Source organism: Panthera uncia (genome assembly GCF_023721935.1).
Source record: "Panthera uncia isolate 11264 chromosome C1 unlocalized genomic scaffold, Puncia_PCG_1.0 HiC_scaffold_4, whole genome shotgun sequence".
NCBI classification, from domain to species: domain Eukaryota; kingdom Metazoa; phylum Chordata; class Mammalia; order Carnivora; family Felidae; genus Panthera; species Panthera uncia.
Window position 1 is genome coordinate 69,147,749 of NW_026057585.1, and position 26,029 is coordinate 69,173,777.

General features: G+C 38.8%; 1 protein-coding gene across 2 annotated transcripts in view; it reads left to right on the forward strand.

The window, feature by feature from the left end:
• The window catches only part of GPBP1L1 (GC-rich promoter binding protein 1 like 1), a 67,312-nt gene that overhangs the window by 7,754 nt on the left and 33,529 nt on the right, over nt 1-26,029 (forward strand). For both annotated transcript variants that reach the window (XM_049618644.1, XM_049618643.1), the window contains 2 exons: nt 21,986-23,008; nt 24,013-24,127. In XM_049618644.1, coding sequence (XP_049474601.1) covers nt 24,068-24,127 — 60 coding nt within the window. In that variant the 5' untranslated portion in view covers nt 21,986-23,008; nt 24,013-24,067. The remainder of the gene's footprint in view (nt 1-21,985; nt 23,009-24,012; nt 24,128-26,029) is intronic.

Below are 26,029 nucleotides of genomic sequence, written 5' to 3' on the forward strand. Positions count from 1 at the left end.
GGCAGTGCCAGTGGGGGAGTTTCCTGGGACTCTTCTGTGGTGTGACCTTGGTTGGTAATTTTGACTGCTTAGTTTTACCTTGGTTTCTGCATGTTTGCAAAGTCAAGGAGGCTCTCATTCATTCTCTGAACTCCCAATATATTTCTGATAAACTCCTTTTCTATTTAATCTACCTAAATATAGTTTCTTTTTTTCAACCAAAGACGCTGATTTATAAAATTGGCTAATATAATTTGCTCCTTGTAGATTTTGTTTGTAACTGCCTTTATTTAGGGTAGTCTCCTAACTCCTGAGTGAAAAACTTACATGAATGTCTTTGTTAAAGACAATCTTAGACAAGAATTTTCCCTTTTTATCCACTTCCAGGTTTGTTTGTTTTTTTTATTTTTAACTTTTTTTTTTTTTTTTTTTTTTTTTGAGAGAGAGAGACAGAGTGTGAACTGGGGAAGGGCAGAGAGAGAGAAGGAGACACAGAATCTGAAGTAGGCTTCAGGCTCTGAGCTGTCAGCACAGAGCCAGACATGGAGCTTGAACTCACTGCAAAATCATGACCTGAGCTGAAGTCCAACAACACTTAACCAGCTGAGCCACCCAGGCACCCCATATTCACTCCCAGTTTTTAAAAGCAGTAGTTCTCAATCTTTTTAAAATTTATCTGGAGTAAGGCCTGTGCACTGTGAGTTTATTAAAGCTCCCCCATATGATTTTTCTTTTAAAGATTCTTTTATTATTATAAAAGCAGTACATATGCTGGATAGAATATTAAAAAATAAACATATGAAAAAATAAAAGCATTCTCATCATCTAGAAATCACTAATGTGACTTTTGGTACACTTTTTCCAGATCTTTCTCTAAGCACATATATGTAGGTTTTTATTTTTATTTTATGAAATTGAGACTAACTTACACCTTGCTTTTTTAGTTGGTAATACCCACTCTTCATGTGAATAAATGTTCTTTTCCTCTCATATCCAGGTGCTATTTAGATTCCCCCAGTTGATCTAAAGTATAATCATATAGCTAGCTTATTCAGTACTAGTATCTGATCCAAGACCTTGTTGCATGTAATACTTTATAATGTTTTTATTTATTTTATTTTTAATGTTTATTTTTGAGAGAGCGCATGTGTGTGGAGGAGGGGAAGAGAGAGGGAGGAGACAGGATCTGAAGTGGGCTCCGAGTGATAGCTCAAACTCATAAACCAACCGTGAGATCATGACCTAAGTCAAAGTCAAACGCTAAACCACCTGAGCCACTCAGGTGCCCCTGCATGTAACACTTTAATTTCTTTATGTCTCTTTAATCTAGCATACCTTATTTTTCAGTGACACTTGAGTTTGAGACTATCCTGAGAATGGTTTTATACAGTTGCATTCTGTGTTGTCATTTAGTTTGTTCTTTAATTCCTGTATTTTTCTCTAAAGTGGACATGTAGAAACTTGACAGATTAACATCAAAATATTTTGGGCTAGAATACATCATAGCTATATCTCGTTCTGCACAGTATTATAAAACACGAGTGGCTCAGTTGGTTAAGTGTCCAACTCTTGGTTTTGGCTCAGGTCATGATCTCATGGTTCATGAGTTTGAGCCCTACATTGTGCTCTGTGCTAACAGTGCAGAGCCTGTTTGGGATTCTCTCTCCCCCCTCTCTGCCCCTACCGTACTTGTGCACTCTCTCAAAGTAAATAAAAAAATTTTTAATAAAAAAATACATATTATAAAACACATAATACCTTATTGACTTATAATGCTAAGATTGATTTTTGGATTAAGGTGATAGTTGTCTGATCCGTATATTAATGATGAGTCTTCTTTTCTTGCAGTGAGAAAATACTTCGCATAGTGCACTAAAAGTTCCCAGTCCCTCATCAGTCACCCTAATTTTTTTTAAGTTTATTTATTTTGAGAGAGAGAGCGAGCAGGGGAGGGGCAGACAGAGAGGGAGAGAGAGAATTTCAAGCAGGCTGCGCACTGTCAGCAGAGAGCCCGATGTGGGGCTTGAACTCAAAAACCACAAATTCTTGCTTGACCTGAGCCAAAACCAAGAGTTGGATACTTAACCCCACTGTTGTCCTATTTTTTTTTTTTAAGGCTACTTTATTGAGATACTAATTTACATAATCTGAAATTCACACATTTTATTTTTACATTTTATTTATTTTTAAATGTTTATTTTTTGAGAAAGAGAAATAGAGTGCATATGCATTGGGGAGGGGCAGAGAGACCGTGACAGAGGATCCAAAGCAGGTCTCCATGCCAACAGCAACGAGCCTGATCAGGGGCTCAGACTCACAAACCACGAGACCACTACCTGAGCCACAGTTGGACATTCAACTGACTTGAGCCACCCAGGTGTCCCTAAAATTCACACATTTTAAATGTACAATTCAATGATTTTTTTTTTAGTATGTTCACAAAATTGTATAACCACTGCCACTGTCTAATTTTAGAACATTTTCATCACCCCAAAAAGAAACCTCATAACTGTCAGCAATCACCTTGCCCTAAGGCAACCACTAATCAACTGACAACCACTAATCACTAACCCCTGTCTCTATGGATTTGCCTATTCTGGAGTTTTCATATAAATAGAATTATACAGTGTATGGTCTTTTATGTATGACTTTCCTCATTTAGCATAATGTTTTTAAGGTTCATCCATGTTGTACTGTGTATCAGTGTTTAATTTGTTTTTATGGTTGTGTTCTGTTGAGACTATATTTTATTTATTCAGTCATCTATTGATGGGCATTTGAATTGTCACCTCTCAGTGGCTGTTTATTATGAACAATGCTGCTGTGAACATTGAGGTACAAGTTTTTGTGTGAACATATGTTTACATCTTTCTTAGATCTTTTTAGGAGTGTAATTGCTAGGTTATATGGTAATTCTGTTTAACTTTTTGAGAAGCTGTGTTCCACAGTGTTTGCACCATTATACATTCCCACTGGCAGTTTCTGTTGGTTTTGGTTTTTCACATCCTCAGCAACACTTGTTATTATGTCTGTCTTTTTTATTACAACCATTCTAGTGGGTGTGAAATAGTATCTCATTGTGGTTTTAATTTACATTTCCCTCATGGCTAATGATGTTAAGCATTTTCTTATGCTTAGTGGTCATTTGTATATCTTCTTTGGAGAAATGTCTATTCAAATCCTTTGTCCACTTTTTAATTGTGTTATTTGTCTTTTCGTTGTTGAGTTGTAAGAGGTTTTTTTTGTTTTTTTTAAATTTTAGAAGTTCAATTGAAGATGTAAAGAATACCTAAGTAAGAGATTGACTATATTCATGATTTGGAAGATTTATCATAAAGATATTTTTCCCATATTGATCTAGATTGACTCATTACTGTTCTAAGCAGTGTCATAACAACCTCCCATCCCATGCTTGTTTTATTTATTTATTTTTTTAAATGTTTTTATTTATTTTTGAGAGAGAGAGACAGAGCATGAGCAGGGGAGGGGCAGAGAGAGGGGGAGACACAGAATCGGAAGCGGACTCCAGGCTCTGGGCGGTCAGCACGGAGCCCGACGTGGGGCTCGAACTCACGGAGCGTGAGATCATGACCTGCGCCGAAGTCGGACGCTCAACCAACTGAGCCACCCAGGTGCCCCCCATGCTTGTTTTAAAATATACATGAAAGGATAGCGAGGGCCTTCAGTACGGTATATGTATGGGGGGGGGGGAGGCCTTGGCCTACTATATATTAAGATCTTATTATAAAGCCATAATAGTTAAGACATGAGGTAATAGCATGGGAATAGATAAGTAGATCAGTGGAACAGAAACCTGGAAACAGACCCATACATATATAGAAATAATTTATAATAGAGCTGGCTTTAAGAAGACAACATAGGTAAATGACTACATTTAAATTTAGAACTTGTGTTCCTCAAAAGATAACCCATGAAGTTGGAAAAGATATTTGCAACACTTAGAAGATTGGGATCTGTTGTAATTTTCTTACTTCAGATAAGTAAGAGAAAGATCAGCCACCAAAGGAGGAATGTTTAAAAGATAAAAATTGGTATTTTACAAAAAAAGGAAACAAAGATATGATAAATAGATTAAAAGATGCAAATGAAGACCAGAGTAAGTGATCATTTTATACTCACCAGCAGAACAAAGAATAACTGCCAGTTTGGCAATATGTAGCTTGGTGAGGATGGGGAACAGATGGAACTCTTAAAATAACCCCTACTGGTGATGTAAATTGCTAACACCTCATTGCAAAGCAGTATGAGATTACCTTGTGAAGGTGAAACCGTACTGCCTTTTGGTCAGCAATCCTTTCATTTATTTATGCACTCATTCAGTAAATATATATTGAGCACTTATGTGCCAGACAGCGTTCTTTGTGCTTGATTCATTGGGTGACAGTTAAAGATAAGTTACATAGGTAATCGTGCTATAGGAAAAAGTTACTTACTAGAAAGAAAACAATAACAAGTTACTCCCCCCCCCCATTTTTTTATTAACTTTTATGGATGTGATTTTTCTTTAATTTTTTAAATTAAATTTTAATTCCAGTTAACATACAGTGTTAGTTTCAGGTGTACAATATAGTGATTAAGCACTTCCATACAACATCCTGTGCTCATCACAAGTATACTCTTTAAACCCCATCACCTATTTAAATCCATCCCTCCACCCTTCTCTCCTCTAGTAACCATCAGTTTTCTGTAATTAAGAATCTGTTTCTTGGCTTGTCTCTCTCTCTCTCTGGTTTTCTTCCCTTTGCTTGTTTTTTTGTTTTTGTTTCTTAAATTTCACATGTGTGAAATGATATGGTATTTGTCTTTCTCTGACTTATTTTGCCTAGCATTATACTCTCTAGCTCTATCCATGTTGTTGCAAATGGCAAGATTTCATTCTTTTTTATGGCTGAATGATATTCCTGTGTGTGTGTGTGTGTGTGTATGTATATACACACCACATCTTTTTCTTTTTTTTTTTTTTTTTTAATTTTTTTTTCAACGTTTTTAATTTATTTTTGGGACAGAGAGAGACAGAGCATGAACGGGGGAGGGGCAGAGAGAGAGGGAGACACAGAATCGGAAGCAGGCTCCAGGCTCCGAGCCATCAGCCCAGAGCCTGACGCGGGGCTCGAACTCACGGACCGCGAGATCGTGACCTGGCTGAAGTCGGACGCTTAACCGACTGCGCCACCCAGGCGCCCCGCACACCACATCTTTTTCTAAGGTTTTATTAAGCAATCTCTACACCCAGTGTGAAGCTCTAACTCACAACCCCAAGATCAAGTCATGTGCTCCACCAGCTGAGCCAGCCAGTCACCCTTATACCACATCTTCTGTATCCATTCATCAGTTGATGAACATTTGGTTGCTTCCATATCTTGGCAATTGTGAATAATGCTGCTATAAACATAGGGGTGCATGTACCCTTTGAATTAGTGTTGCATTCTTTGGGTAAATACCCTGTAGTGTGATTGCTGGATCATAAGGTAGTTTATTTTTAACTTTGTGAGGAACCTCTGTACTGTTTTCCACAGTGGCCGCACCACTTTGCATTCCCACCTACAGTGCATAAGGGTTCCTTTTTCTCCACGTCCTTGCCAACACTTGTTTCTTATGTTGTATTTTTATTTATTTTTTATTAAAGTTTATTTATTTTGAGAGAGAGAGAGAGAGAGAGAGAGAACACGAGCACAGGAGGGGGAAGAAAGAGAGTATCCCAAGCAGGCTCCACACTATCAGCATGATGCAGGGCTCGAACTCCCAAACTGTGAGATCATGACCTGAGTCTGAAACCAAGAGTCAGATGCTTAACTGACTGAGCCACCCAGGTGCCCCTATTTTTATTTTTAAAGTAATCTCTATGCCCAGTGTGAGGCTCAAACTCATGACCCCAAGGTCAAGGGTTGCATGCTCAACCAACTGAACCAGCCAGGTGCCCTGTCTTGTATTTTGATTTCAGGTATTCTGACAGGAGTGAGGTGATATCTCATTGTAGTTTTGATTTGCATTTCCTCATGTGTCAGCCATCTGGATGTCTTTGGAGAAATGTCTGTTCATGTCTTCTTCCAATTTTTTAATGGGATTTTTTTGTTTGAGTATTGAGTTGTATAAGTCTTTCTATATTTTGTACAGATGTGATATCGAAGAATGCCATACATGGTTTGTTATATCATATTGCCACTCACTTCTTTGAACTCTTTAAGTTGTTTACCAAAAATCATTTCATAGTCTGTCATCAAAAGTTATTTTTAGTGATCTTTTAGCTGAGAACTAGGTTATATCTTTTTTTCAATTCTGTGGAATATAGGCATACCTTGTTTTATTGTGCTTCACAGATACTGTGTTTTTTCCCAACTGAAGATTTGTGACAACCTTGTGTTGAGCAAGTTTTTTGGTGCCACTTTTCCAACAGGGTTTTCCTGTCTTTGTCAGTTTGGTAATCCTCGCCGTATTTCAGAGTTTTTCATTATTATATTTGTTATGGTGATCTGTGATCAATGATCTTTGCTATTACTATTGTACTTGTTTTGGGGGACCACTAACTATGCCCATACAAGAAGGCTACCTTAATAAATATCTGTGTTCTGACTGCTCCCCTGTTTCTTTCCTTCTCAGGCAGAGTTCCTATTCCGAGACACAACAATGTTCAAATTAGGCCAATTAATAACCTGCAATGGCCTATAAGTGTCCAAGTGAAAGTAAGAATAGCAGGTGTTTCACTTTATTATTTCTTTAATCTTTATTTTGAGAGAGCACATCCACACGAGTGGGGGGGGGGCGGCAGAGAGAGAGAAGAATCACAGTGTGCAGGGCCTGCTTGGGATTCTCTCTCTCTCTCTCTCTCTGCCCCTCTTCCCCGCTTGCATGCTCTTGCTCTCTCTAAAGTATAAAATAAAATAAATATTTAAATCAATAGCTAGAAATGATTAAGCATAACGAGGAAGGCATGTCGAAACCCAAGATAGGCCAAAAGCTAGACCCCTTGTGTCAGACAGCCAAGTTGTAAATGCAAAGGAAAAGTTCTTTAAGGAGATTAAAAGTGCTACTGCAACAAACACCTGAATGATAATAAGAAAGTGGAATGGCCTTATTGCTGGCATGGAGAAAGTTTGAGTGGTCTAAATAGAAGATCAAACCAGCCATAACACTCTCTTATGCCAAAACCTAATCCAGAATAAGACCCTAATTCTTTTTTTAACATTTATTCGTCTTTGAGAGACAGAGACAGCATGAGTGGGGAAGGGGTAGAGAGAGGGAGACACAGGATCCGAAGCAGGCTCCAAGCTCCGAGCTGTCAGCACAGAGCCTGACGGTGAGGCTCGAACTCAAGAACTGCGAGGTCATGACCTGAGCCGAAGTCGGATGCTCTACCGACTGAGCCACCCACGTGCCCCCGACCCTAATTCTTGCAGAAGAAAAGTTCAAAGCTAGCAGAAGTAGTCATCTCCATAACAAAGTACAAGGTGAAGCAGCAAGTGCTGATACAGAAGCTGTACCTACATCCAAGGCAGGACCCTCCACCAGCAAAAAGATTATGACTGGTTGAAAAATCATGGCGGTTAGCATTTTTAGCCATAAAGTACTTTCAATAAGCTATATGTACATTATTTTTTTGGACATAATACTACTGCACACTTCATAGACTGCAGTATATTGTAGACAACTTTTATTAAAAAGTTTATTTATTTTTGAAAGAGGGAGGTGGGGAGAGGATCCCACACAGGCTCCACGCTGTCAGTGCAGAGCCCCATGCAGCTCTCACAAACTGTGAGATCATGACCTGAGCCGAAATCAAGAGTCAGATGCTTAACTGACTGAGCCACCCAGGCAACCCTAGTGTAAACAACTTTTATATGCACTGTGAAACCAAAAAATTCGTTTGACCAGCTCTATGGCGGTATTTGCTTTATTGCGTGGTCTGGAACTGAATCTGCAATATCTCCAAAGTATGCCTGTACACAGATTGTAAACACAGATTGTGTGTTCAATGATTTGTTACCCAGTCAATTACATTTCTCAGTTTCTAAAAGGTAGACCCAAAAACCTTTACTAAAGAAGACTTACCAAATGACTATAAAGGAGTTTTGTTTATGAATCTAAAATTAAACACAAGATTGGTTAAAAGGTAGATACTGAGTATTTGTGGATTTTTCCCATTGAGTATTAAAAAATTATATTAAAGCCAAAGCAAGCACTAGAAATAGAAATTTAATGGTTGAAGATGTGCTTATAATTATGCTTTAGAATTAAAATGGGATGTCAGCATCTGAGAGAGAGAAATTATCGGAATTAAATGAAGTGTATTTTGTTGTTTATAAGTTTAAGGCATTATATCCTAGATTGCATTTCAGAAACAGTTGTCCTCCCTAATGTGTAGATGTAGGTGTTCTGTTTTTAAGAGTATAATTTATTTTGCTAGGAACTTTTTTAAACAGTATAATTCACAGTCACTTTAAATTAAGCAAATAACCAAATGGTAGGAATGAGTATGCTTCATTTATGACAGTAACAAAAGATTTGCACTTAAAAATGAATATAGATTTGGGGTGCCTCGGTGGCTCAGTCAGTTAGGTGTCCGACATCTCAGGTCATGATCTCAGGGTTCACAAGTTTAAGCCCCGCATCATGCTCTGTGCTGACAGCTCAGAGCCTGGAGCCTGCTTCGGATTCTGTGTCTCCTCTCTATGCCCCTCTCCCTCTCACACTCTGTCCCTCTCCCGCTATCTCTCTCTCTCAAAAATAAACACTTAAAAAAAAAAAAAAAAAGTAATGTAAACCTTAACATGTGTTTGTATTTCTTTTTTAAAAACATGTTTTCAAACTTTATGTTCCTTTTATTCAAATATATAACATTGATCTCTTGGAAGTAAATTTGGACCTTTTCAATAGCTTGGAATCATGTGAAATGTGAAACTGGGACATGTTCTTAGTGTAGCTTAGACACAGTTTTAGGCACAGTATGAGTCCTTGCCGAGTTTCACAGTAGATTCATTTTCCCAGCATGCTTTACAAGGAGTATTGCTGAGTCTGTTACCTACATGAAATAATGTTCTATATCTTACCCACATTCTCTGTGCTCTCAGAACCAAGGCATTCTTTCATAATAGGGACCCAAGAGATGAGGCCATTAAACAGAAATTCCTGTCATCACACTCAACAATCAGAATACTCCCGACATTAATCAAAAGATTTTTTATTTTTCTTTTTAATACACTTAAGGTAGTACACCACAGTAAGATGGGTGAGAAGAACACTTTCGAACCAGGGAGATGGGAAAAAAACCAACATGATGCCTTGATTATAGGTGCCACCTTAGGCAGAACAGTTTTAAAGAAGTGAGCAGATGGAAGTAAAAAATAGGGAGGTTCCCTTCAAACTCTTCCAAGTCTACTACCCCTTTTAGCCAGTCTTTTGGCATAATCCTGATAATCTTTTTTTTTTTTAATGTTTATTTATTTTTGATAGAGTGCGAGTCGGGGAGGGACAGAAAGAGAGGGAGACAGGATCAGGATTCAGTGGCACTATCAGCCGAGACTCTAATGGTGGGCTGGAACTCGTGAACTGCCATGACCTGAGCCAAAGTCAGGCACGTAATTGACTGAGCCACCCAGGTACCCCTGTAGTTTTATTAAGATGAGGAACCATGTGCTTACTAGCCACATTTCATTATGTGGTTTTTTTCTTATCACAAAAACGTATTTTTCAAGTCTTTCAGTTTTGCTAGGATGCCAGACTCTACTGACACAGACAAATAATGAGAGGAGTACAAAAAGAAAGGCAAAAACCGCTATATTTAAGTTAAAATCCTTGTTTAGTACATTTGCTCCATAAGACTTTAAGGAGCTTGTTTTATTTTTCTAATTTTAGGAATTTTTTTAAATTTTTTATTTATTTATCTTTTTACATTTTTATTTATTTTTGAGAGGCAGAGAGAGACAGAGTGTGAGCGGGGGAGGGCCAGAGAGAGAGGGAGACACAGAATCCGAAGCAGGCCCCAGGCTCTGAGCTGTCAGCACAGAGCCCCACGCGGGGCTTGAACCCACGAACCGTGAGATCACGACCTGAGCCAAAGGTGAACACCCAACCAACTGAGCCACTCAGGCGCCCCTAATTTTAGGAATTATTTTATGACTGGAGACTAAGAGCTGCAGTGTAGGTGCACCTGGGTGTTTCTGTAGGTTAAGTGTCCAACTCTTGATTTCAGCTCAGGTCATGATCTCGTGGTTGTTAGATTGAGCCCCATGTTGGGCTCTGTGCTGATCATGGAGCCTGCTTAAGATTCTCTAACTCTCTCCCCTGCTTGTATGTTCTTTCTCTCTCTCTCAAATGAGTTAATTAATTAATTTTTTAAGAAGATCCACAGTGTAATGCAGAAGGCAGTGAAGTTAGAAGGCTTGATTCCAGGCCTGACCTAGCTGCTTATTAGATGTGTTACCTTGGATAAGTCCCTTAACATTTTAGAGCCTGCCTCAGTTTTTTCTTGTTGTTAACCTCTGGAATGGATGGCTTCCCTGATGTCCGTGGGAGGAAGGAGGAAAAGGATAAAGTGAATGTTAGGAGTGACATAGATCAGTGTTTTATTTTAATAATTCTTCCCGAATAGGAGTAAATAATGTATCTGGCTTTGTATTTAGTTTAATCCATCCTTTGACTAAGAATCAGTGTAATGTGTTTCTCATTTTTAATATTTGGTTTATTCTTCAAAGCAACATGCGAAATAGCACATCTTTCATTTAGAGATAAACTGGGAGCTACTCATCAGATTTTGGAATTAGAAGGACATCTGTGTTCAGAGTTGTGTTTGAAATTGTGAGGGAAAAATAATTTGCTGTGGACTGAGGAATAAAGGGGGGGTGATAAAATGAAGGCTAAGGGATACACTGCTGTCTATATAAGTTTATTAAGAATGAAGAGGGGAGGTGCCTGGGTGGTTCAGTCGGTTGGGCATCCAGCTTCGGCTCAGGTCACGATCTCATGGTTCATGAGTTCGAGTCTCACACTGGGCTCTGTGCTGACAGCTTAGAGCCTGGAGCCTCCTTCAGATTCTGTGTCTCCCTCTCTCTGCCCCTCCCTTGTTCGCACTGTCTCTCTCTCTATCTCAAAAATAAGCACTAAAAAAAAAAAAAGGAATGAAGGGAGGGATGCCTAGGTGGTTCAGTCGGTTAAGCATCGGTCTCTTGGTTTCAGTCAAGTCATGATCTCACGGTTTCATGGGTTCAAGCCCCACATAGGGCTCTGCCCTGGCAGTGCAGGGTCTGCGTGGGATTCTCTGTGCCGCTCCCCCACTCGCACAGTCTCTGTCTCTCTCAAAATAAATAAATTAATTAACTAACTTAAAAAAAGAATGAGGGGAAGTGAACTTAAATACCTAGAGGGAAATACAGACTCTAGGAAAGGGTTTTGTTCAAAGTTGGGGGAGAAGTGGGTGTGTTTTTTTGTTAATTGCAGTGAAACCAGTGTAGAAAGAGGCAGAAGTTCCCAAGAGGAGTAGATGGCGACACTGCTGGACTGTGGAGAAAATGACTGACTGAGATCAGAGTGGTAAAGGGAGCCTAAGGTAGAGGAAGAGATTGAGGGAAGGTCCCTTGGCAGGGACATCCTCTACTTGTATTACAAGCTTAATTATAAGGGATAAAATTAGATCATGTTGTGAAGTACTTTGCAAATTGCCAGGCATATATGAAATGCCTGATAAGTTACAGGTTTGGAAAAGGTAAAATATTCAACAAATGTTTATGAGTGCGTGTTTGGGTCAAGTATTCAGGTACAGATATTTCTGATATACATGTTACAGGGAGAGAGCTAAAGCACTTAGATAAAACCTGAATAAAAATGGAGAGCATTGGGACACCTGAGCATCCAACTTCAGCTCAGGTCATGATCTCAGTCTCAGGTCATGATCTCAGTGGGTTTGAGCATCGTGTCGGGCTCCAGTTCAGAGCCTAGAGCCTGCTTCGGATTCTGTGTCTCCCTTCCTCTCTGCCCTTCTCCCCCTCATGCTATGTTTCTCTCCATCTCTCAAAAATGAATAAACGTTGAAAAAAAAAATTTTTTTAATGCAGAGCATTGTTTATTTATTTTTAAATAGCTTTGTTTCTCTATTTTTTTTAATGTTTATTTTGGGAGAGAGCACATTCATGAAAGTGGGGGAGGGGCAGAGAGTGAGGGAGACAAAGAATCTGAAGCAGGCTCAGTGCTGACAGTACAGAGCCCAATGCGAGGCTCGGACTCATGAACCGTGAGATCATGACTTGAGCGAAGTCAGACGCTTAACCGACTAAACCACCCAGGCTCCCCTGTTTATATTTAATATTGACTATTTCTTTTGACTTAGCGGCCTTATTATACTTTTTAAATTGTGGCAAAATGCACTTAACATAAGATTTACCATTGCAACCATTTTTTTTTTTTTTTTTTAATTTAAGTAGGCTCCATGCCCAATGTTGGGCTTGCACTCATGATCCTGAGATTAAGAGTCACATGCTCTACTGACTGAGCCAGCCAGGTGCCCCCACTGTAACCATATTAAAGCATATACAATTTGGTGCCATTAAATACATTCACAGTGTTTTATAACAGTCACCACTATCCAGTTGCAGAACTTTTTCGTTATTCCAAACATAAACCTCATATTCATTAAGCAGTCACACTCCCTCCAGCCCCTGGTAACCACTTAATCTGTTTTCTGTCTCTATGGATTGGATATTTCATATAAATGGAGTCATATAGTATGTGTCCTTTTATGTATTTGGTTTCTTTTAGTTTTCAAGGTTCATCCATGTTGTATTAGTACTTCGTTCCTTATTATAGCTGAATAATCTATTAAATGGATATACCACATTATATTTTTCTTCATCTGTTTGTGGACGTTTGGGTTGTTTCTACTTTGGCTATTGTGAACAAAGCTGCTGTGAATATCACTTACAAGTTTTTGTGTGTACGTATCTTTTCATTTCTCTTGGACATGTATCTAGGAGTAGAGATGTTAGGTCATATGGTAACTCCATGTTTAACTTTTTGAAGAACTGCCAATTGTTTGTTTGGTTTTTTTTCTTTTCCTTTTTTAACGTTTATTTATTTTTGAAGGAGAGAGAGAGCGAGCAGGGGAAGGGCAGAAAGAGAGGGAGAGACAGAATCCAAAGCACGCTCCAGGCTCTGAGCTGTCAACACAGAGCCCAGCACGGGACTTGAATTCATGAGTGGTAAGATTATGACCTGAGCCAAAGTCAGATGCTTAACTGAGCCACCCAGGTGCCCCAGAACTGCCAATTGTTTTCAGCAGCTACACCATTTTATATTTCTACCAGAAGTGTATGAAGGTTCCAATTTTCTGCATCCTTGCTTTATTGTAATTTGTAAAAATCAATTCATTAAACCTTTGAATCCTTACCACATGCTGGAGACTATGTTAGATGCTATTGAGTTTCAAAAAAAGGCAAGGCAGGAATATAGAAGCTAATAGGTTTTTGGCCTGCTTGGGAGTTAAGATCAACATTTATATCTATACTGGAAGGGGTAAATGTTAAGTACATTAGAAGGCACAAAGTCCTTTGCAGATTTCAGAGGGGATTACTTGTGAGGAAACATTTATTTCTGACTATTAGACTGAGGAACTTAAATCCTATTCTGTAGTTGGTAGGAAGACAAAATTTCTCAGCCAGTGTTGTGATATAATTTGAACCTAGATTTAGGAAGAGACATCTAGCAGCCAGGAGTAGAGGCTGAGGCAGAGGATGGAAGAGACTAGTAGTGCCTATGAAACCAATTTTCTTATTGGTGAGTAATTGGATCTTGGAGTGACAAATAGAAATGGAAACTGAGGGATGGAATAGACAGTATTTCAAAACTATTTATATCCATATAGTCTCCCTAGATCTCATCTCCTCTGAAGTTAAGCATCATCTACCAGATACTGATAGTTGCCAAAATTCTGTCTCCAGAACAAACCTTTCTGAGATCCAGACCACATACTTGATGTCTCATATTTAAAAATATGTATCTTGGGGCGCCTGGGTGGCGCAGTCGGTTAAGCGTCCGGCTTCAGCCAGGTCACGATCTCGCGGTCCGTGAGTTCGAGCCCCGCTTCAGGCTCTGGGCCGATGGCTCGGAGCCTGGAGCCTGTTTCCGATTCTGTGTCTCCCTCTCTCTCTGCCCCTCCCCCGTTCATGCTCTGTCTCTCTCTGTCCCAAAAATAAATAAAAAACGTTGAAAAAAAAAATTTTTTTAAATATGTATCTTATGGGGTGCCTTGGTGGCTCAGTTGGTTAAGCATCTGACTTTGGCTCAGGTCATGATCTTGCATTTCGTGGGTTCAAGCCCCACGTCAGGCTTGCCACTGTCAACAATGAGCCCTTTTTGGATTCTGTGTCCCCCTCTCTGCCCTTCCCCCACGTGCACTGTCTCTCTGAAAATAAACTATATATATAAAGTATATATATGTAATATATATATAATATATTTTTTTAAAATCTTAATTTCCCCTCTAATTTAGTCTTGTACAATGTTTTTAAAAAGTTCTAAGAAAATTTTAAGTGATGAAATTTTTCCTTTTCAGAATCTGTCAGTGGTTAAGCAGAAACCCCTTCAATTACTCACTCTAGAAAAATGGCCACAGCTCCAAAAGGCATCAGCAGAGAACTTTATAAAATTTTATAAAAAATTGCAGAACAAAGTAATTTCATTCCAAAAATGTTGACTAATAAAGAAGATAAAACAAAATGCCCATAGTTCCACCATCCTAATAAAACCATTATTGGCATTTTATCGTGTTTCTCTTTAGTCTTTAGCTTTCAGAACAGGAATTTTTTTTTTATCTGACCTCTTTTCATCTTCTTTTATTTGTTGCCTTTTACTAAACACTCCCATTTGTCATCCATCTTCTCCCGACCACATACTTTGCACATGCGTGCACGGATCACACTTTTATATAATAACTTTACATCCTAGGTGTGGTGTTTATTGAGGATGGTGGGAATTGTTAAGAGATATATGATAGCTTTAGAATTTTCATACCAGTAGCAAAGCATTGCCAATTAATATTTCTTCTGCAATCACTGCCTCAACTGGGAGTCTGTTACAGAAATTTGAAATTGAGAATTGACTGAAAAGATGGTATATAAGCATCAGTTGGAAGACTGGAGGAACATGCCTACTCGGGTCTGCAAAGGAACTGCTCATGTTTAAAATTGAGGCATTTTTGGGGGGTACCTGGGTGGCTCAGTCGGTTGAGCGTCCAACTTCGGCTCAGGTCATGATCTCACGGTGTGTGAGTTCGAGCCCCACGTCGGGCTTTGTGCTGACAGCGTGGAGCCTGGAGCCTGCTTTGGATTTTGTGTCTCCCTCTCTCTCTCCCCCTCACCCGCTCACACTCTGTCTCTGTCTCTCAAACATAAATAAACATTTTTTAAATTAAAAAAAAAAAATTGAGGCATTTTTCCTTTGTGTCTAACAGCTTAATAACCTAACAGGTGGTTCATCTCCCTGCCTTGAATTTCACATTCTCTGTGACTTAAGCCAAAATTCTTTAAGACAAAAAGCATGTAGCAGTTACGTCTTTCCATAAAAACCTATTACATGGACATTACATTTATTACTGGGAGTTGTAGGTATAGACATATATAAAAACAACTCTAGGAGTGCCTGACTGGCTCGGTTGGTGGAGTATGCAAATCTTGGTCTCAGTGTTGTGGGTCTGAGCCCCATGTTGGGTGTAGAGATTACTTTAAAATAAAATCTTAAAAAACAAAAACAAAAACTGAATTACACTGAAGGAAGAGTCAGCATTTTATTCCCTATATTAGCAAATGATATTATGGTCATCTATGTAGTTGTACAAACTAGAAATGAGCCTGTTTCTCCTTTACACCCACTCCCATATCCCATTAGTTATGAAGTCCTGCTTATTTTCCTTCCTAAATATTGTGTGAATTGGCTTCCTTTGATTTGTTTATATTAAATGCTGGTCTTTCCCAGAGTGTCTTGCAATCAGTCGTGATTTTAAAAATCTCTAGACTGGGCCACTGAATCAAATCAAGGGATTGTCCTTGAATTAGCTATTCCTTTTGTGCAGTCTGGTCCCAAACTTTAGTTCTGGACCAAAGTGCTAACCAACCTGTCCCAGCTCACTAACAAGGCACCTCTTTGCTAACCAAGAGCAAATTGCACGCAGAGATTCAGCTTCCTTTCTTCACCTCAGACCCTTTTGAAAAGGGGCATTTTCTGATTCACATTTAAGTGTCTTTGGTGTGTGTAACAGTATATACAGGTCTATTTAAGTTTTTTACTATGCCAGATTCATCATGTAATAGAAATTATCTGGTGTACGATTTTCAAATTTATTAGCATATAAATTGCTCATGATAATTATTTTGCTCATAATATTTCTTAATCTGTTGCATTTATTGTAACTATAAATTAATTATAAATCATCTCTATTATTTTACCTTTTTTGCTTCTGTTTCTTTGGTTTGCTTTATTTTAAATTTTTATTTATTTTTGAGAGAGCGCGCATGCATACAACAAGCAGGAGAGGGACAGAGGGGAGAGTACAGAGGATCTGAAGTGAGCTCAGCACTGACAGCAGAGAGCTAGATGCGGGGCTTGAACTCAACAAATGTGAGATCATGACCTGAGCTGAAATTGGATGCTTAACTGGCTGAGCGTTACCCAGGCACCCCTTTTGGTTTGCTTTATTGCTCTTTTTCTTTTTAAAAATGATTTATTTATTTTGAGAGAGAGAGAGAGAGAGAGCGTGCGCGCGCACACGCACAAGGAGGGAGGGGTAGAGAGAAGAGACAGAATCCCAACCAGGTTCCGCAGAGCCTGATGTGGGGCTCGAAGTCATGAACCGTGAGATCATGATCTGAGCCAAGATTAAGAGTCAGATGCTTAACCCTGTGCTACCCAGGCATCCCTTACTGTTCTTTTTCCATCATCTTGATAAAAATGTTTTGTGTCAGTTTGGTTTTAGTCGTGTGTGTGTGGATGTTTTAAGAAAGAGAGAGTGGAGGGGCGCCTGGGTGGCTCAGTTGGTTAAGCGGCCGACTTCGGCTCAGGTCATGATCTCACGATCCGTGAGTTCGAGCCCCGCGTCGGGCTCTGTGCTGACAGCTCAGAGCCTGGAGCCCGCTTCAGATTCTGTGTCTCCCTCTCTCTCTGCCCCTCCCCTGTTCATGCTCTGTCTCTCTCTGTCTCAAAAATAAATAAACGTTAAAAAAAAAATTTTTTTTTTTTTTTAAAAGAAAGAGAGAGTGGAAGCAAGGGAGAGGGGCAAGAGGAGAGGGAGAGAGAGAGAGAATATCTCAAGTAGGCTCCACATTGAATGTGTAGCCTGATGTGGGGCTCCATTCCATAACTCTGGGATCATGACATGAGCTGAAATCCAGGGTGAGTCCTTCAACCATCTGAGCCACCCAAGTGCCCCTAGTCTTTTTTTTTTTCTCATTTATTTAAATATTCTTTTTTTTTTCTTGATAGATTTTCTTTATTTTTTCCCATTTTATCTGAACTGTTACCAATAAAATTCAGTTTACTTGTGATATGTTTTCATTAATAGTGTTCTAACATGTTATTTTCTGGTTTAAGAAAAAAAATTCAATACCCTTCATTTTTGAAAAATCACTATTATGGATATAAGTTTTTTGGTTGATGTATGGGTTTTTTGTTTTTTTTTTTTTTTGTTTTAAAATTTATCTTGTTTATTTGTTGCTGGCTAATGCATTCACATAGTTCAAAGTCCAAAAGGTATACATAGATATACAGAGAAAATATGACCCCCACTTTCCCTTCCCTCAAAGCAGCCCTTGCCAGCGTTGGTGGTATAGTGGTGAGCATAGCTGCCTTCCTCAAAGCAGCCCTTATCAACGTCTTGTGTAGCATTCTGGAAACACTCTGTGGCTAATCAAGCAATAACAAATATATTGTCTACATTTTTTTCCCTTTTTTTTTTTTTTGGTGGTAAAATAACAAAATTTACCATTTTAAGCCATTAAAAAATTTTTTTTATGTTTATTCATATTTCAAAGACAGAGACAGAGCACAAGCAGGGGTGGGGCGGAGAGAGAGGGGGACACAGAATCCGAAGCAGGCTCCAGGCTCTGAGCTGTCAGCACAGAGCCCGATGCGGGGCTCGAACCCACAAACAGTGAGATCATGACCTGAGCCAAAGTCGGATGCTCAACCGACTGAACCACCTAAGCACTCCACCTTTTAAGCCATTTTTAAGTGTATGTGGCATTAGGTGAATTGGCATTGAGTACATTCACATTGCTGTGCAACTATCTTTTTTTTTTAACACAAATATTGTTTTATATGTAGTATTTTCAGTATCTTTTCTCGTTTTTTTAAATTTTATTCTTTAATTTACATCCAAATTAGTTAGCATATAGTGCAACAATGATTTCAGGAGTAGATTCCTTAAATGCCCCTTACCCATTTAGCCCATCCCCCCTCCCACAACCCCTCCAGTAACCCTCTGTTTGTTCTCCATATTTAAGAGTCTCTTATGTTTTGTCCCCCTCCCTGTTTTTATACTATTTTTGCTTTCCTTCCCTTGTGTTCATCTGTTCTGTGTCTTAAAGTCCTCATATGAGTGAAGTCATGATATTTGTCTTTCTCTGATTAATTTCGCTTAGTATAATACCCTCCAGTTCATCCACGTAGTTGCAAATGGCAAGATTTCATTCTTTTTGATTGCTGAGTAATACTCCATTTTGTGTGTGTGTGTGTGTGTGTGTGTGTGTGTGTGTGTGTGTGTGTGTACATCTTTATCCATTCATCCATCGATGGACATTTGGGCTCTTTCCATATTTTGGCTATTGTTGATGGTGCTGCGATAAACATGGGGGTGCATGTGCCCCTTCGAAACAGCATACCTGTATCCCTTGGGTAAATACATAGTAGTGCAGTTGCTGGGTCATAGGGTAGTTCTATTTTTAATTTTTTGAGGAGCCTCTGTTTTCCAGAGTGGCTGCACCAATTTGCATTCCCACCACCAGAGAAAGAGATCCTCTCTCTCCACATCCTCGCTAATACCTGTTGTTGCCTGAGTTGTTAATGTTAGCCATTCTGACAGGTGTGAGGTGGTATCTTGTTGTGGTTTTGATTTGTATTCCCCTGATGATGAGTGATGTTGAGCATTTTTTCATGTGTCGGTTGGCCATCTGGATGTCTTCTTTGGAGAAGTGTCTATTAATGTCTTTTGCCCATTTCTTCACTGGATTATTTGTTTTTTGGGTGTTGAATTTGATAAGTTCTTTATAGATTTTAGATACTAACCCTTTATCTGATATGTCGTTTACAAATATCTTCTCCCATTCTGTTGGTTGCCTTCTGGTTTTGCTGATTGTTTCCTTCGTTGTGCAAAAGCTTTTTATTTTGATGAGGTCCCAATAGTTCATTTTTACTTTTGTTTCCCTTGCCTCCAGAGACATGTTGAGTAAGAAGTTTCTGCGGTCAAGATCAAAGAGGTTTTGCCTGCTTTCTCCTTGAGGATTTTGATGGCTTCCTGTCTTAATTTTAGGTCTTTCATCCATTTTGAATTTATTTTTGTGTATGGTGTAAGAAAGTGGTCCAAGTTCATTTTTCTGCATGTTGCTGTCCAGTTTTCCCAGCACCACTTGCTGAAGAGACTGTCTTTATTCCATTGGATATTCTTTCCTGCTTTGTGAAAGATTAGTTGGCCATACGTATGTGGGTCCATTTCTGGGTTCTCTATTCTGTTCCATTGATCTGAGTGTCTGTTTTTGTGCCAGTACCATACTGTCTTGATGATTACAGCTTTGTAATACAGCTTGAAGTCCATAAAAAAGTATTCTTGAAGCTTATTTTCCATTAAGTACTGCTCTACCAGTTATACTGAAGATGTATTCATAGTGGTTTTTGTAATTCTATGTGTTTTGAAATTTTGTCATTGCCTCCTTTCTCCCACAGTAAGAAATCTGACTCCTGTTTTTCTTTAATACTTTTTACTTTTTGATCAATTCCCAGCATGTAACTAAACTCCAGTTACCACCTCCTCCCTTACATTAATTCCTTCCTCACTTCACCCAGGTTACAATACCTGTGCAAAGCATCTTGCTGCATGGAAGTCCTCAACTTGCTTGGCCTTGTCCCTCTGCCAGGATGGCTTCCTTATTCTACTCAGGCTCCTGCACTTTGAATTGGGCTACCCTCCTCCTAGGACTTTCGCCTTACGTTTCCTAACAGGAAACAGCAGGCTCTGACATTCTTCACTGGGCTGCTGCCATACACACATTACCCTATCTTCCACCCTTCGTGGACACACTTCACATCCTGATTAGGCCCCAGCACCCTGACATGGGCCTCTGCCGTAGATCTATAGATCTGACCTTGCTTGACCCCACCTAATGACTTTGGACAGGATCTTTTCAGGAGGGGGAAGGAGAATGGGAACTGCAAAAGAATGTCATTTTCTAAGTTTAATACAGTATGGTTAGAGAACAGAATGTTTTATTCTTTGGAGACTTCTAGCTAGTATAAGGTCAGTTTTTATGACTTCTATGTGTACTGAAGGAATATATATACTCTGGGTGATTGGGGTGTGTGTGTGTGTGTACATTATAAATTGCATTCCAATCTTTTTTTCTTAATGTTTGTTTAATTTTGAGAGAGGGAGAGAGAAGTGGGGGAGGGGCAGAGAGAAGGCAAAAGAGAATCCCAAGCAGGCTCTGCACCGTCAGTGCATAGCCCGATGCGGAGCTCAAACTCTCAAATCATAAGATCATGACCCAATCTGAAATCAAAAGCTGGATGCTCAGCCGACTGAGCCACCCAGGTGCTGCTGCATGCCAATCTTTTACATAACTTTTTTTTTTTTTAATATATGAAATTTATTGTCAAATTGGTTTCCATACAACACCCAGTGCTCATCCCAACAGGTGCCCTCCTCAATACCCATCACCCAATACATAACTTGCTATATGCTTGTTCTGTTACTACTGTTTCAAGTATTTTAAGTATATAAAAAGTGTAGAGAATGTGAACACATAGAGATTGGGGAGAGTGGTGCACCTGGAGAGAGCTTAGAAGCTCTGCATACTTTCATCACCTTATGCATGTCTTCCAGCTGGCTGTTGATTCATATCCTTTATCATATTCTTTAATAAGCTGGTAAATTAAAAAAAAAAAAAAGTGTAGAGTGAGTAGTGATGTATGTATCACTCACTTTAAGAAATAAAGTATTACAGATGTAATTGAAGCCATCCAAGTCCTCTTTTTGATTCCTTTCCTTTCCTCACAGAGGTATTTACTGCCCTGAATTTGGTATTTCCTATACCCGTGAACTTAAAATAGTAGAGCAAGGCTGCCAATTTATTATATGAGAAATATCCTCCAAAACTAGACTTTGTACCAGTGTAGACCAGAATTGCCTACAGATGCAAGCCTCCTCTTACATCAAAAAATTTTTATCTAGCCCCTGGAAGAATGATGGGAATTTGCCAAAGAAATATTTGTGTTCTCTCTTACAGCATATCGTAAGTCAGAGCCTAAGAGCCTAAGCCTCTCAGTTGATAACTAGGTATCTAAAAATATGTATCATATATCAGGAATACTATGACAGATGTCTTATTTTTAAGGATCAAGCTGTGGTTGGTATTAGTTGATGACTGTGGTAATAAGCAAGTTATATGGCTTTTTGATTACTTAGAGCAAGTTATTCTCATGTAGGAGAGAAAATGTTAACTCTAACGACCTCATTAATTTGCATTTCTGAATTACCTTTGATAACTAATTACAGGTATGGTTATATAAAACAACAGACACTGTTCAGCTGACTTGTCTAAAATCCTTAAAAGAATTATAGCCAGTTTTTTTGTTGCTATAGGCGGTGACACATTAAATTAATGTCTAAGTTGGACCTAAAAGTTTTAACTACTAATACCTTTTATTGATTGATCATTTGACTGCGTCTCATTTTACCAATTATATGTAATAATGATTTTGCCTCTTGTGATACAGTGTTATTTTGCTTTTTCACTTATAGTGATAGATTCCTGTGGCCTTTAAATGATTGAAAAATGATGGAAATGGATCCAAAATAAAAAGTGACTACTCTACTGAAGCAGTAGAAGATTCTTCATAGTACCCTCCAGCTCAGTTCAGTCTTCAGGAGAGGCAGAACAAGTGAAATACAGCAAACTGAAGAGAGAAAAACCTCAGCGTTGGAACTGTTTTACTCCTTAACTACTCCTTAACTTCTTTCCTTCTGCTTGTTTTAATTTTGCTGTGAATTTATAAATAGTGAAGACCAAAGAAATAGAAGATACATTTGGGAGCTTTATATAACAAAGAAATTTGCCTTGAGAGCTGCTATTCTTTAGAGGGAAACATATATCAAATTCTTGTCTGATTAAAAACAAACAAGATTTCTTATGCCCTTAGATTTTGAATATTAAAACAGATATAAATATCTGCATACTTTTTAGCAGCTGTGTAGGAATAATGAGATTTGTAAATTAAGGACTTTGTCGTGTGGATGTTTTGCCTTTAGAATTGATTGTTCAGAAGATCTTTTATAACTCTTTAATGTTATATTTTTGACTATTGCTTTGATGGCATTATTTGCCCACACATGAGTTAACCTGTCTTTCTAGCTATGACCTTGTTATGAACAGTGTTTGCACTCAATGTGCAGATGTCCATGTATTATCTATTTAAACAACATCATAGTGCCGTCACTCAAGGAAGTTGAATGAGGTGAACGTAGACACAGCTCTTTCCCCTTCCCCCCATTTTTTAAATGTAACAAATACTTTTTATGTTCCCCTTCCCCCTTCCCCTTTCCCTTTCCCCTTTTTGGAAACGTGTCAGGAATTAGATAGTTAAAGATGAGCAATTGAGGGGACTGAGAGTGATCCACACAGAGTCTGGCTTCCTTGTGCTTTATCACAAGGCGTGCTGCTGGCCAGCCTATTTAAGCACCCTTTTAACAAGACAACCTCGTGGGAAATCCAGCTGGCAGACTCAAGGAGTTTGGGAAACAGGACCACAGAGGTTACACTCTGGGGTAAATATTCTCCTATATCTAATTTTGGAAGAAGACTGTGTATGTATATGTATCATGGAAAATACATACTGTTTTCTGGTGTATTTAATTTTGGAGATCTTTAGTGGGATGGTTTAGAGACACCAATGGATCTCTTAGGAAAACTGATGCTAGTGGGTGTTGGAGGAAATTAATGTGAACTAAATAGAATAACTTTTTTTGTTGTTTAATGTTTATTTTTGAGACAGAGAGCGTGTGAGTTGGGGAGGGGCACAGAGAGAGGGAGACACAGAATCTGAAGCAGGCTCCAGGCTCTGAGCTGTCTGCACAGAGCCTGACACGGGGCTCGAACTCACAAGCTGTGAGGTCATGACCTGAGCCGAAGTTGGACACTTAACCCACTGAGCCACCCAGGCACCCCAAGAATAACTCTTGAGAGATCGCATCTTCCTTCTCTAGGAAGGTCTTTTCTACTGCTTTTTCACAATTTGCCTGAGTACCTGAAGCAGGTTAATCTCTTTTCATAAGAATCAGTAGTTTTAACTAGGTGTTTATTCTTTTTGGTTTTTTCAAACCTTTCGCTATTTGTTTTTAAAATGTTTGTTTATTTTTTGAGAGCAAGGAATCCCAAGCTGGCTCCACACTGTCAGTGCAGAGCCCGATGCAGGGCTCAAACTCATAAACCGTGAGATCATGACCTGAGCCAAAACCAAGAATCAGATGCTTAACTGACTGAGCCACCCAGGCACCCCAGGTGTTTATTCTTAAGGTTCTTCTCATAAAACTCAAGAATTCATAACCTTCCAGGTTTATGTCACCTTTTTCTGTTCATGTGTTTTTCATACTCATATATTCATGGACTGCTGCTCCTGTTTAGAACTTTGAGGTATGCCTGATAAGTAGTCTTAGAGAGGCTCAGAGGGTAGGTCTTTTTATAAAGAGAGGATCTTAGAGTAATCAGATTCTTTTGTACATTGGTATCCAGGTCTTGCAAGCATAAGTGATTAGAGTTTTCTCATTTTCAGATCCTGGCCATGAGGTTGGATGCCTCACCTTGCTGAAAAGAGACACTGGACCTAAATGGCGCAGCATGACTTTGTTCCTGCTTGGCTAAATTTCTCAACACCACAGTCAGCTAAGGTACTGTTCTTCATTCCTATAGTAACTTTCCAAATAACAGTTTTATCTCCAACTTGTTGACAGCCTCTCTTTTACAGTCTAAGTGTTTTTTGTATATTCAGCCTTGCCTGAGGGTTTAAAGTGTGTTTTCATCAGCTTACCACATTTCTTTTAATAGGATATAAATAATTAGGCAGTCTAAGTCAGTCAGTGTGTGCCCTGACACTGCCAAGTGTGTCTCCCCACCCACCCCCCATTTTTCATTACATGCTAAGCTTTTCTCATGTGGCACACAAGATTTCCTGGATTAGGTGCACTACACTTTGGAACTAAAACATATTTGCTTACCTATTATTTAGGTACAAAGGGGCAGGGGTAAAGGGGAAATGTTTTTTTTGGGGAAATGGACCTTTGGAATGAATGTATATTTGTGTATAATAACAGATGAGAAGGAAAAGGGAAAGGCATTGATTGACTACTATGTGGATCTCAGATTAAATCTTAGAAATTTTCTTTTAGGGGCACCTGGGTGGCTCAGTTGGCTAAGCGTCCAACTTCAGTTCAGGTTATGATCTCACAGTTTGTGAGTTTGAGCCCTGCATTGGGCTTACTGCTGTCAGTGCAGAGCCTGCTTCAACTTTTCTGTCCCCCTCTCTCTGCCACTCCCCTGCTCACACTCTGTCTCCCAAAAATAAATATTAAAAAAATAGAAACTGTTTTAGAGATAATAATCTGCTTAACGATTTCAGGGGAAAATGTGTGTTGAATTAGGAATAAAGACAAACGAAAACAGCCAGTTCATATGAAGTAAAGTAGTCCTAGTCACAGTACACAGAAGAACAGCCTAAATTATTGATAAAAGAAACCTTTGGGAAGTTAATAAACTTCAAAATGCTTCCCAAGGAGGGACAAAGTTGATTGGTAATCTCAAAAAAAAAAGGCCCATCTTCCCTATTTTTAAATGTGATTTTTGGGACAGATACTACTTATCTGCCTAGACCCACAACCTTTTTCTCTGAACTTCATTTTGAATTGCCCTTTTGAAATTCCCAAGATCTCATAATTGGCATAATTCTGACCCAAGGCTTGGGGATGGTGGGTCTGAGGGAGTAGTTGTGAGATCCAGGAAAGCATTTAAAAGTATATAGATCTTATCTGCAAAGATAATCTAGCACAGTGAAGTAAGTAAAAAGAATTGGGAAATATGGTTTGACTATTGCCAGTAAAGTTACAATAAACAAAGTTGTGTAGCATTGGCATAAGCATAGACATAAAGCAATGGAATAGAATATTCAGAAATTGTCCTATAGGTATAGTAAGTTGATTTTTTTACTAAAATGCCAAGGTAATTTAATGTAGAAGTGATAGTCTTTTTAGGAAATGGTTCTAGAACTGGATATAAATATGGGTGGGGGGTAGTGAGAACCTTGACTTCAACCTTCATATCATACACATAAAAATTAGCTTGAAGTGGATAATAACCTAATTTAAAGAGCTAAAAACCATAAAACTTCTGGAAGAAAGGAGAAAAATCTTTGTAACCCATTAGAATTGGCTAAAATAAGCAATACTAACAATACCAAGTGTTGGTGAGGATATTAATAATAAGAAAATAAATGCAAAGATGTCTGTGCCCCAACCTGTAGTTTTCCTCTAAGCCTTTGTCAAATATATCCATATTTTTCACAACTTCTTAGACTTTGTTCTCTCATTGGAAACTAAAGAATGTTCTAGAATAAAATTATTTGGAATAGGGAGGGAAATGAGAGTTCATCTGTATTTCTCAAACTGCTTCCTTTTCATGATGTAACCGCAAAGACTTATTTTCCCTGACCTTTCTTCATGTGTAAATGAGTAAAATGAGAATGATGCCAAATTATAGTACTGTTATGAATATTAAGTGACATTCAGAACTAAATGTTT